Source organism: Seriola aureovittata, chromosome 7, assembly GCF_021018895.1.
Source record: "Seriola aureovittata isolate HTS-2021-v1 ecotype China chromosome 7, ASM2101889v1, whole genome shotgun sequence".
Classification (NCBI taxonomy): domain Eukaryota; kingdom Metazoa; phylum Chordata; class Actinopteri; order Carangiformes; family Carangidae; genus Seriola; species Seriola aureovittata.
The window spans coordinates 5,371,120-5,384,141 of NC_079370.1; the positions used below are offsets into that span (position 1 = coordinate 5,371,120).

Here is a 13,022-nt window from a genome sequence, read left to right on the forward strand (position 1 = left end):
GTCCTGATTAACAACCTTTACTTTCACTCCACTGTCTCTGCTGCTTTTATTCTCAGCTGTTGTTAACAAGTCTGTGGACAGGACCAGGAGCCAGGACCGGGGGCAGGACCGGGGGCAGGACCCAGGAGCCAGGCGCCAGGGGCAGGACCGGGGTCAGGACCGGGGGCCGGAGGGTCAAATTGTTCACCTTTGTTGTTGTGAATTTAAGGGCCACACAGAGAGGTCAGAACAGTGGATCTAAACCACAGGCTGCTTCTTCTTCTCTGATTGCTTGCTTGTTGTTCTTGTTCTTGTTTGTGTGTTGAGACAGTGGATCCAGGTCTATTCTGTCTCTGATGACTCTCCTGTTCAAATCCTGTCTCTTATTTATGGCCCGCCAGCTACAGGCCCCCGGCCCCTCCGCGGCACTAACTGTCCACGCGTCTTCTCTGCGCTCTGATTGGCAACATTTGACCAACCATCGCGGGCTGACCAATCAGAGAGCTCCATTCACCGGCGGCGCTGCGTGTCCACACTCTGAGCACGTGCTGCACGGTGAGCCTGTAAGGCGACACCGGGAGACCCGCTGCTGCCCCTTCTCCGGTATAAAAGTGACCGCAGACTGTTTACTGACACAGAAACAGAGAGAGTTTTCACTCATTGAACTGACTTTTATCTGATTTCACTAAACACAACTTTTACTTTAATCTTATCTCATCATTAATATTCCCGCCAGCTGAGTATCGGTCCATCATGGTGCTGTCCTCCGTCAACAAGATGAAAGTCTTCCAGCTGGTCTTCTCGGACCCCGGCAGGTCCTTCTACAGCAGCGGGGACAAACTGTCCGGCTCCGTGCAGCTGGAGGCGGCTCACACCTGCAGAGTGACCGGCCTCAGTGTCACCGCCGCCGGCTGCGCCCACGTGGACCACCGCGGCGGGAAGAACCGGAGGAGCCGCAGCCAAGAGGTGGAGTACCTGAAGTATGAGGAGGAGCTGAGGCTGGAGGAGCAGCTGAGCAGAGGTAAAGAGCTGGTCCTCAGAGACACTTAGTATGTTTATAATAACATGTTAATGTGTTTATAATAACATCATCTCACTGCACTGATCAAATAGACAAAATCACTGATAGTTATAATTAACAATATAAAGTTTAAAAACAGTAATCATCCTCCGGTCATTACATCATCATTATAATATATAATAAATAAATAATAATGCTGTGATGTCATTGATCAGATGTCAAATGAATCTGATAATTTGTTTTAATGTGTATTTTTTTATATTAACGTGTTGTATGAAACTGAATTAGAACTGATGGAGTGTGTTAGTGTGTGTGTGTGTGTTAGTGTGTGTTAGTGTGTGTGTGTTTGTGTGTGTGTGTGTGTGGAGTTGAACCTCTGCCTCATGAATCACCTCCACCTGTTTGTCCTCAGACTCTGACGGCTGCTTCCTGCTGCAGCCTGGTAAAACCTACAGCTTCCAGTTCGGCTTCGAGCTGCCGGCCCCGGGGTGAGACTGATAGACTCATCTGATAATCAGTAATGTTATTGATCCCAGCAGCTGATCTGTCCTGACGCGTCCTCTGCTCTCTCCTCAGGCGTCTGGTGTCGTCCTATAAAGGAAAGTTCGGTTACGTGCGGTACTACACCCGGGCGGTGCTGGACAGGCCTACCCAGCATGCTTTGCAGTGTGAGAGGGAGTTTGAGGTGGAGGAGCCGCTGGACATCAACAAACCCGACCTGCTGGTACGAAAACTCTCTGTGATCCAGCTCCGCTGTAGCTCTGAAACAATCAATCAATGAATCCATGAACTGATAAACAAAAGAATATTAAAATATCTCTAAGTAGCACTTACTGATGCCTGAAACCACACACACACCTCACACACCTCTGACCAGGTGACTCTGTCCCCCTCCAGGCTCCGGCCGCCGCCGCCAAACAGAAGAAGGTCACCTGTCTGTTCATACCTGACGGCCAGGTGTCCATCAGTGCTAAGATTGAAAGGAAGGGATTCTGTGAGGGAGAGGAAATAAATATAAATGCCAAGTTCGAGAACACGTGTTCACGTATCGTGGTGCCGAAGGCCGCAATCATTGCCAAGCACACTTACCTCGCCGACGGACGCAGCAAGGTGACGCACAGACAGAGGACGAATCTCAAAACAAAATGTCTCTAGGGTCTTCAAGAGATCAGGAGGTCTCTGGTCTCTGATCTCTGGTCTCTGTGTGATTCTGTTCAGGTCTTGCGTCAGAAACTGTCGGCGGTTCGGGGAAATCATATCATCTCTGGGATGTGCGACATGTGGCAGGGGAAGAGCATCAGGGTCCCCAAACTGAAGCCATCACTGCTGGGCTGTGACATCATCAAGGTGGACTACGCCCTTATGGTAAGTCATGGTCGATGACATCATAACTCTGTATGAAAAGACCAATAGAAAACTTGCCTGAACTCCACATGAGTTAATCCATCTTCATAGAGGGATCAGAGGAACTGTAGAGTAAAGAGGTGAAGAAGAGATTAGACCTGAACCAGGTCCAGATCCAGATGAGATGACGAAACAAGATGAGATTAGATTAATTAAAATGAGGGTCCTTAACCTTAAACCCCCCCCCCACAGATCTACCTGCACATCCCAGGCAGTGAGAAGCTGATGCTGGAGCTGCCTCTGGTCATTGGTACGATCCCGTTCAGCGGCGTCGGCAGCAGAACCAGCAGCATGAGCAGCCAGGCCGGGTCGCTGGGCAGCCAGGCCGGATCCCTGAGCAGCTGGTCCTCCTTCCCCTCCGCCCCCCCGAGCTACAGTAACATCCACAGGGACCTGAGAGTGGACGGGCCCCGCACCCCGCTGCTCCAGGACTACGACGGTGGGGAGGATGAGGAGGACGATGACGGGGGACTCTTCATGAGAGCACCAGAACTGCACTACCCCCCTCCCCCCGCCTACAGCGAGGTGAGACAACGACCTGAGGATCTGATTGGTTTAATCTCTTCTTCAGTGGTGTCAATCAGAGAGAAAAACATGAGATGAGATGAGACCAAATAAAAAGATGATCGGAGGCTCTTAATCAGGATCGTCGAATCTTCTACAGATGAAACGAGATAAACTGACGTTAATGAGAGAAGATCGATACAATAAGATTAGAAAGAATGAGATAAAACAAAATGAGTTCAGATTAAAAGACATTAGATGAGATTATTGAGATGAAAACGGTGAGAAATGGAACGGGATAAAATGAAATGAGATAAAACAATAAAGAATAAGATTTGAGGAGAAAGTCAGATCATATCAGATGACCTAAAAAAAAATTACATAAAATGTGAGATAAAATAAACTGATAACATGAGATGAGGTGAGATAGGATGGGATGAGATATTTCATATATATATATACTATTATATTATCAGGGATCATTTTAACCCTTGGATAGGATGACAAAATGAGATGAGACCAGGCGATAGAAATGATAGATGAGATTAGATAAATTTAATTACATGAGATGTAATGAAAATAAAATAAAACGAGATGATTAGATGAGATTAAATGAGATGAGATGAGGTTGTTCGGTGTCGTCCACCCTCCTAATCATCTTGTGTCTGGTTGTCTTCAGGTGGATCAGGACGGCGTTAACCCTCCTCAGGTTGTTCAGGTGTTCTGAGGACATCCTGACGAGGACCAGGAGACGAGTACGACGTCCTGTTAAGACCATCCATGATCTCGTCACAGTTTCCTGATGGGACTCTGAGCTTGGCGCTCACGTGACTCGTTATCTGACCTGTCTGTTATTCCCCGTCGGTTCAAGACTGAAGCGTGGAGCTTGGTGATGACGATGACTCAGCAGTTTTCTGTCAGTGACGCAGATGTTTTCTGTCAGTGACGTAGATGTTTTCTGTCAGTGACGCAGATGTTTTCTGTCAGTGACTCAGATGTTTTATGTCAGTGACGCAGATGTTTTCTGTCAGTGACGTAGATGTTTTCTGTCAGTGACGTAGATGTTTCTGTCAGTGACGCAGATGTTTTCTGTCAGTGACGTAGATGTTTCTGTTTTGTTGTGTAGGTAAACTCAGAGGAAAAGTTTTGTTGTGAAAAGTGTTTTTGATATTTGCTGTCTCTCAGTCCAGTGTTCGGATTGGTTGTTTTGTACAACAAGAGTTAAAGAAAGTTTTATACATTTTGTAAATAAGATGTTTATTTTTTTTACTCAGAATAAATCCATTTTCAAACTGTCCCTCCTGATCCCAGCGTGTTTCACCACAACAAATAAAACCTAAAGTACTCTTCAAGTACAGATGACGGTAAACAACAACAAGCACAACAAAATCACCACCAAGTCTTACTGTATAAGGTGGTTGATGCGTTCATGACCTCAGGTAGAAAATCAGTCATACAGCCATCGTTACATGTGCAGTTCAGCTCTCAGTGATCATACAGAAAGAGTAAGCACTGTCTGAGAAGGGACATGGCCTCTGGCAGTCATCAGCTAACTCAGTCTCTAGGGCTTATCACCCGAGGAGGTGCGCGAGGGGAGGGTGGAAACACGAGCTGGGGGGGTCCCTCTTGGAAAACGACCCCCCTCCTAGAACTGAAACAGAAAGACCACGAGAGTTATTTAAAGCTAAATTAAAGCTAAAGCTATTACACTTTCTGTATAATCACTGAGAGCTGAACTGCACATGTAACGACAGCTGTATGACTGATTTTCTACGTGGGTCCATGAACACATCACCACCACTCACAGTTAATACGAGCTAATACATCAGCAATGATAATCGCATACTTTAACACTGACAGGAGCCATTCTGCATAATGACAACTTTTACTGTAAACAAGGACCTTCTGTTGGTCAGCACTGTGACCTGTAACACAATATGTTTACAGTGTTGTCACTACATTTACCCGAGGACAGGTGTGAATACCTGTCACACTGCTGGACTTCAGTAAACTCAGGTTTGACCCGAGTGTTTCCTCCAGCACCGTAAAATCATCATCAACACTGTATGTACCTGACTGTGTTTATGTAATTGTCATGATGCGTTTGGCGCTGTCAGTGAGTGTGATGGTGGAAGTGGGATAAAGGTCAGAGGAGTCTGGTCTTTGTTTGGACAGATGCACAGAGACACATTTAGACTCAGTGTCTCTGGATCAGGTCTCGTCTCTGCTCAGTGAATCTGTCTCCGTCTCATTTCTGTAAAACACTTTTAGACAGAAAAAAATGTGAAGTCACAACATTTTGTGAAAAGATAGTTTTGAGTGAGGATGTTGTCTGTGAAGGAGAACACTTATAAAGACACTTAATGACACTTTTCAAAAGGAACTAAAGTTTTTAGAAAGAAAACTTTTTTGAATCAGATTCAGTCTCTAACGCTGCCTTCAGGGACCTCGGGGTCTGCTACATCTACTAACTCAGTCATTCAGCCTGATGCTCCTTCTCAGCCACTGTCCTGCTCTTTGTTCCAGAACCTGTTGAGGATGCATCTCTTCAGAGAGACCTGCTCTCCTCACACCTCTGACAGCCTCACCTGTCTAACCAGTTCTGACTGTGAACTTCAGGTGAGTAAATGTAAATGTAAATATGTAAATTTAACAAATAATGAAACCTTTAAAAATAACAATGTTTTTACCAACTGAAACGTCTTCAGGGGTTTAGACCTAGTTTAAAGCTCAGGTCAGTCCTGAAGGAGTGTGTGTGTGTGCGTGTGCATGTGTGTGCATGCGTGTGCGTGTGTGTGTGTTGTATGAGCAGTGTAATCGGACTCTGTTGTTTACTGCGACTGCGACAGCTGTTCACATCAGAATCTCCTCGGTGTGACCTCTGACCTCTTGACAACAACACATCAACACACTGTAGCTGCACAGAGACTCACACATACAGCACATATCACACATCTACTTTCAGTTTGGACTAATCTTAGTAACACGTGTAAACAGACCTGGACCCTGGACCAGAACCACATCCTGCAGATCTGCTCTAATCATGTTACATTTGGCCTCGATACGTCTCGGCCTCGAATGTCTCCTCTGCTTTCTCTTTTTTTTGGAGCTGCAGTCCTCCACCTGCAGGACCAGCAGCCCGGCATCACTCTCATTGGTCGGCAGGGTATCCCAGGCTGCGTGTGATTGGCTGATGCCCGGAGATCACTCGTTCAGAGAGTGCTCGGGCATCTGAGTCAGCGCGGCCGCCCAGATTCCTCTTTCTGTTTCCACATTTAGAAGCACTGAGCTAACGCTAACGAATGAAACTGGGTCCTGCTGCAGGTCAGCGCTCATGTTAACCAGCCACTGTGAACACACAGCCAGCCAATCACAGCGAGGCACATAATTAACAAGCCAAAGCTTAACGAGTGTGGTGTGCTCGTTAAAGTTGAACTAATAATCTCAGTTTATTTCATTCAGGACTCAAATTCCCACGACAAATTCCCACGACAGGAAATAAGCTTCATAGAAAGAGTTTCCAAATTAAGAGTTTAAAGATAGAGGTGAAATTTGAACTGACCTCAGATCAGAGAGGACTTCCTGGAAGAATATGAAACAGGCAGAGGGACAGAGACACAGACTCTGTTGCTATGGTTACCCCCCTCTTCAGCTGTGGCACCCATCATTGCTGAATGACATAAAACACATCACTACTGGAGCTCCAGCACAAGAAAGTCTCCACAAACACCAGGTTTCTGAAGTTTCTGGTTTTATTCTACGACATAAAACACGTCAGTAAATTCCCCATTCCTGATTCTTGAAGCTTTTATATTCTCTGTTGCTATCAAGCATCTGAATGAGACGACAGAGGTTTTAGGGGACGTTAAATGTCATTATGTTGAACATGAAAATCGATCTACTCACCAGTCCACCTTTAGAGCCTCGTTAACTCAGCAGTCCACCTTTAGAGCCTCTCTGTGTGTTTATACAAACCGTCACTAACTCTGTCAGAGGAAGAGCTTTTGTAGAAGAGGTCAGAGAGGAATCAAACTACAAGCTGAAGTTTAGTGGTGTTGATGTTGACGTCATGTGACCCTGGTGAAGTTGGTTTATAGTCCAACATTAGCTTTTTTTACTTCTCATTGTTTTGAGGCTTCAAACATCAAACAGTGATGTTCATTAGTGAAGATGATGCTGCTGAACTAAACCTCAGGATCAGAAAACTGTTGTTATTTTCTCTAATAATCCAAAACACAACGGAGAAATCCTATTGGCTGTTTGTGGAGGGAACCAGGGTGAAGCTAACTTCAGGTGGACCACAAACATACTTCATCCTGCTGCAGTCTATAATCCTGGTAATGACACAGTTAACTGTAACATGAACCAGTAGAGAATCTACTCTCTCTGATTGGTCAGAACCCTATAATCTACCTGGAGTCACCTCTGTGCAGGTTGGTGATTGGTTTGTAGTTTTCAACAAAGAAAGAGAAAGTAAAGAAGCGGAGCAAGTCAACAGGAAGCAGGTTGAACAGGTTGGACAGATTCCTGATCATCGATCAATATGTTTGTCATCCGGCTGATGATTGTCTCTCTGTTCGTCCATCAGGTGATGAGTTCAGGTAACAAACTCCTGCTGTAAACTGCTGTTTCTGTCTTGAGTGTTACACTGATAGTGAAAATGGTTCTGACACAGCAGCTGCTCTTATTAGTCAATCGGTCTGATCACAGATCAATGACCAACTGTTTATCTGTCAGTTGACTCAGACCTGATAATAAACCTGGGCTGTTTATCAGACCCTGTGGACCACTTCATTGCTGCTCTGAGGGTCTTTCAAAGGAGGGAAGTCTGCTGCTGAGACCTTTGCGTGTCTCTGAGCTTTTCTAACATTATTCACGTTTCCCATGATGCTTTGTTCCTCCCAGGTTCAGGACGACACTCCCTGTGGGTGCTGGCCTCCTACATCTCAGGGACGACCCCGTTTCCAGAGTTCTCTGTGGTCCTGATGTTGGACGACGTCCAGGTGGGTTACTATGACTCAGAGCTGGACCGAATGACGAGGGTCGGCAGGGCAGGTGAGGAGGGGGCGGAGCTGGGCCTGCGCCAGGAGGTCGTGTCCGTGTTGCGGGAAATGTTCTCCAACATGGGTAGGAGGCTGACGCTGGTCAAACACCGCTTCAACCTGACGTCGGGAGTCCACGTCCAGCAGAGAGTGACGGGCTGCGAGGTGCTGGAGGACGGACAGCCGGCGCTCATCATGTTCAGGGACGGGTCCAACGGGCAGGACGCCGACAGCCTCATGTACAACATGACACACTTCACATACGCCGGCAGGGAGGGCGGGGAGATCCAGTGGGACGCTGTGAAGAAGACATACTTCCAGATGCTCTATTCAAATATCTACCTGCCCCTCTGTGTCCGGACTCTCAGGACCCTCCTCGACAGGGAAAAGCACCTGGTGATGCGTCGGGTCCGACCTCGAGTCCGCCTCATAAATAAACAGGTAGTGGGCGGGGCTCAGGTCACCTGTCTGGCTACAGACTTCTACCCTCGCCACATCAACCTGACGCTGCTGCGGGACAGCCGGCCCGTGGACGAGGACGAGCTGACCGGCGGCTCAGTGCTGCCCAACGGTAACGGCCTCTACCAGGTGAGGAAGACGCTGACGGTCGGCAACGAGGAGCTGCGGAGAAAACACAACTACACCTGCACCACCTCTCACCTGAGCCTGGACAACCGGCTGGAGGTGAGCTGGAGGGCCGAGTTCTCCCGCTCTTACAGGGTTCACATCATCTCTGCTCCTGTCGGCCTGATGGTCGCTGTCCTCCTGCTGCTGGTGCTGCTGTGGAGGAGGAGGAGGAGCAGGAGGTCAGAGGGCGTCGCCATGGAAACACAGGAGCAGCCAGAGGAGCATGAGCTCTAAATGAAGAAAGGTGATTCAGACACAGAAACAATACACACCAGGTGTGTGCAACCTGCAGCAGGGTTACACCTGAGCAGGTGATGTCACCTGTGGAGTCTTTATGGATGAAGACCCGTGAAAGACGTACCAATACCTGATATTCATACTTTTCTTTTCATAGTTATTTTAACTAGTTCCTGTAGTTTCATGTGTAATCTGCATCATATCTTTATGGAGTGCTTTCTTTGTCAAGTCTTTGAATTTGAACTATTCAGTGAATACAGCTGGCGGATTAATGCAGTACAGTAGAAGTATACAGTAACCAGTAAAGTACCTCCAAACTGAAACTGTAGTAATTGTACTTGAAGTAATTGTACTCAGTTTTCAGGACTGGACTGTGTGGTAAAGATACTGTCTCAACTAATGGGATCAATAATGATTTAAAAAGGTAAAAAGTGTTTTTCATCACCACAACATAAAGCCATTATATAATACCTTTAATGATGCTGTGTGAGTATTGTCCTCCTCTGGACCAAACAGCCCCCTGCCACTCTCGACCTGCCCACCAGGTGTCCTCAAACTGATTCTCAATCCCCTTAGCTGCACCCTCACACACCTGTAACAGAGTCTAATATGCAGCAGTAGTATGTGGATTATAATTTCACAAAACCTGTATTACTAGTTGTGACGTGTGACCTTGTGTAGTGCACTAAGATAGTGTTGACATCTATCTATCTATCTATCTATCTATCTATCTATCTATCTATCTATCTATCTATCTATCTATCTATCTATCTATCTATCTATCTATCTATCTATCTATCTATCTAAATTACCTGCCGTCAGTCAGTGACGTCACGTGGCGACCTTTGACCTGAGGTCATCCATGATGTGCTCTAACTTTTAATGGAGCTGCCACCGTGTCGCGGGACGTCGCAGACAGACACTCGGCGGGAGACACGTTGGGGTTTTATTTCACTCTCGAAGGCGGGAAACTCCAGCTGCCGGTGAGTGTGTTTACAGCGGTTTATGTGCGCGTTGTATCGCTGTACCTCTAAGTGGGCACGCGCACCTAAGCAACCGTTAGCCGTTAGCCGCCAGCTAATGACACAGTTGTGTTGCGAGGGAAAAACGGAACAGGTTTTGACCGGCGACCTTTGTTGTTAACGGTGAACTGTATTTCTGTATTTGAGTCGTCTTAGAAAATGTCATTTTACTGTCAAGTAGCGTTAATGCTAGCTAGCGGCTAATTTAGCTAATCCCACTTGATGGCGCCGACTATTTACTGGAGTTTACTAACCTGCTCCCGCTTTAGATGCAGGTGTAGTTTAACTTTAACCAACTTGTATTTGTGCTGTTTAAACATTTGATAGGTTTTATAGTCACAGAAATACTGAAACTGAATATAAACATAAATTCATTATTTCAATATTAATGACTTTATTTATGTCATTATAGATCTACAAATAAATAAGGACAGATTGTGGCTCAGTACTATGGAGCAAACATAATGTCCTGGAAGATTCCTGGAAAAGGTAAGACATGTCTGTTTTTTGTGGAAGGACTCATAAAACTCCAGGTATGGTTATTACCACGGTTTTTGGTTTCAGGGAATTCCAAATTTCATCATGCTTCTTATTTACCTGGTAAGAAAAAGTTAACAACTGTTTGATTTAAAGTCTTTAAAAAAAGAGATTCATGAATGTGTTTCTTAACAGATTACACACGAGACAATAGTGGTTCTCCTGTTCAACTACAAGTTATAACACAACTGCTTACAGTCTGTTAACCAGCTCTGCTTTCGTCCTGCTGAGGCATCTTCCCTGGATGCCAGAATTTGCAGAACAGCTCGGTCTCCTTATTTAATTTTCTAGGAATGGATAGATGAAGAAGAGGTGGATTGATTTTGTGAAGATTCAGGTTAATGGAGAGCTGAGGTTCAACACCAACACTTGCCTCTGCAGTCACCATTTTACAACAGGTAGTTTTACAAACAATAATCTGAGACAAACTGTGATTCAGAGAAGGGGACAAACTGATTATGTACCTCCTCAGCCTTCATCCCCCATGTCATGCCATCATCATCGTCGGTACATGCCCACGTATGAGTGTAAGTTTCATTGTTTGCTTATGTTATAATTCTAGTATGTGACTTAGTTCATTGTAAATCTACTAAATTCAGTTGGAACTAATGTGATTTTACATGATGTAGCTTAGCATTTCTTCCATGTAATGTTAGCACTGTTAGTGCAGGTAATGGGCTAATGGCCTTATTGTAGGAAAATACTCAGCTAGTCCACAGATAGTCCTCTGTGTTCAACAGTCATATAGTTTTGACAAGTAATTATATGCAGATCATGTTTTTATGTTTGTGTGTAATGGTCAACACGGACTGAGGGACACCTGGTCTAGCTAGGAGGGTGTAACATTATCGTTAGCACCCACCAAACAGGATGTTTTTTTTTGCTTGCTAGCGTGTAAGGTTAGAACTGCCAAACCTACCAGTCTCATTGGCAGGTAGATATTCATAATGCTCCACAAAATGACAGTGTATGTTGTGACTTTGGCTGTAGGTTTGCTTTGAATTGATAAATACCTTTTTATAAAGCAATTTTTTAGTTCAAAACAGTCAGGGATTAAGATGATATTCCAATATTTCTCCTGTCAAGTCAGGAACCACTGACTCAGACAGAAACTGAGTGGCAGGTAGAAATAATCAGTGACGTCCTGTATACCAACGTTTTGTCGTGTAGATGCACTTGTCCTGCCCACTAATATATAATGAAACAAGTGCTGCTGTCTTGCTGTCACTGTGTCTTAAACAAAGTGCTCTGGGATGCTCTCACCTCGAGTGAAACACAGCTGTTGTATTTCTGTATTTCAGACATTTAGAATTTGCAGAATTTAGGTATCTTTCTAAGTTTTCCAACACTTCAGGTGATCCTCTGCTGGTTTTATAGCTACAGCCGGAAGCTTTGACCAGCTTTGAGATTCCTCCATCTGTCATTAGATTCTGGCACATCCTTCAGCTTTAGTTGCAGCTCCAGTATTTCCTGTTCACACTGTACAGAAAACAACCACACCTAGATTACTCTTATAACTCAATAAAAGATCTGAATCTGAAGTATGCGGAGGGCGGGAGGTGCAGGTTGAAGCAGACTATAATATAGAGATGAAATGAATTTATTCACTGACAGAATTTAGGCAGAGACAACACTCAACACATCCACCGCCTGTAAAAGAAAAATATGGCACATCGTCAGCTTGGTAAATTCATTTACAACTCTTTTCATTTCATTTGAAAGACTCATATATATTTCTATAACAATTATCAGCTTGATATTCGTTTTAAAATGCATTTATATTTGCTATGTTTTCGTTCGTTATCAGCCTTGACTATCAGTGGTGAATACAACATGGATAATGAATTGCAGTGTTACTGACCTTGTTGTCTTTTCTAGCAGCTGTTACTTACTTACTTACTTGCTTACATTCTGCATTTTAATGCTACAACTATCTTTGCTGTTCCTCGTTCTTAGTATTTTTTGCAACTTATCAGTGACAAGACAATCTGCTTCCTCTTTACACCGCCTCGCGTGTTCCCAGTGTACGTGGTTGCTCAGGTGTGTATGTGTTTTTAGGTGTGATAGTATGGACAGTGATCGTTTCCGTTTTAAAATGAAAACAAATACAGTTGACACAGCCTTACTATCATCTTGTGGGCAGGTTGGTTTGGCTTCATGATCATAGACAACAAAGTGATATGGACCATAAAATGGACCATGGGTGAGTCTCGGTTTCTCCTGAAGTCTACTATCATTGCCATTGTCTTGAGAGAGTTCAGCTGCAGGTTGTTATGCCTGCACCAGGTCAACAGATGGTCAATCCCCCCTATAGGTGGACTCCCCACCAGAGTCCAATGAGGGTGGGTCTGCAAACTTCAGGAGCCTGACAGACTGATGGTTGGAGGAGCAGGTGTTTGTGTACAGGGAGAAGAGCAAAAGGAGAAAGGACGCAGCCATAGGGGGAATCCAATGGTCCCGGAGTCCGAGACATGTTTCCCCAGCTTCACATGCTGCCTCCTGTCAGGCAGGAAGTTAGTGATCCAACTACAGGTGGAGTCAGGCACGCTTAGTTGGGAGAGCTTATCTTGCAGCAGAGCCGGGATGATGGTATTCAAGGCAGAGCTGAAGTCCACAAACAGGATCCTGGCAGAGGTCCCTTAGGAGTCA

The 13,022-nt window shown here is 45.2% G+C and overlaps 2 protein-coding genes across 2 annotated transcripts; both read left to right on the top strand.

Moving 5' to 3' along the window:
* The first annotated feature begins 520 nt into the window (after positions 1 to 520).
* Positions 521 to 4,205, top strand: LOC130172839 (thioredoxin-interacting protein-like). Its single transcript, XM_056381780.1, has 7 exons — positions 521 to 1,000; positions 1,413 to 1,488; positions 1,577 to 1,724; positions 1,898 to 2,110; positions 2,219 to 2,365; positions 2,597 to 2,929; positions 3,588 to 4,205. Exons 1-7 carry the CDS (start codon positions 733 to 735, stop codon positions 3,633 to 3,635), a joined length of 1,233 nt encoding a protein of 410 aa, XP_056237755.1. The 5' UTR covers positions 521 to 732; the 3' UTR covers positions 3,636 to 4,205.
* Positions 4,206 to 6,473: 2,268 nt separating this feature from the next.
* On the top strand, positions 6,474 to 9,284 carry LOC130172840 (hereditary hemochromatosis protein homolog). The gene is made up of 2 exons (XM_056381782.1): positions 6,474 to 7,509; positions 7,814 to 9,284. Exons 1-2 carry the CDS (start codon positions 7,452 to 7,454, stop codon positions 8,809 to 8,811), a joined length of 1,056 nt encoding a protein of 351 aa, XP_056237757.1. The 5' UTR covers positions 6,474 to 7,451; the 3' UTR covers positions 8,812 to 9,284.
* Positions 9,285 to 13,022: the final 3,738 nt, after the last annotated feature.

Excerpts from the sequence above, each read along its gene's own strand:
- LOC130172840 (XM_056381782.1), top strand. The coding sequence starts at position 7,452 with ATGTTTGTCATCCGGCTGATGATTGTCTCTCTGTTCGTCCATCAGGTG. Across the intron at positions 7,510-7,813 it reads CCATCAGGTGATGAGTTCAG|GTTCAGGACGACACTCCCTG; the intron begins GTAACAAACTCC and ends TGTTCCTCCCAG.
- LOC130172839 (XM_056381780.1), top strand. The coding sequence starts at position 733 with ATGGTGCTGTCCTCCGTCAACAAGATGAAAGTCTTCCAGCTGGTCTTC. Across the intron at positions 1,001-1,412 it reads GGAGGAGCAGCTGAGCAGAG|ACTCTGACGGCTGCTTCCTG; the intron begins GTAAAGAGCTGG and ends GTTTGTCCTCAG. Across the intron at positions 2,930-3,587 it reads CTCCCCCCGCCTACAGCGAG|GTGGATCAGGACGGCGTTAA; the intron begins GTGAGACAACGA and ends GGTTGTCTTCAG.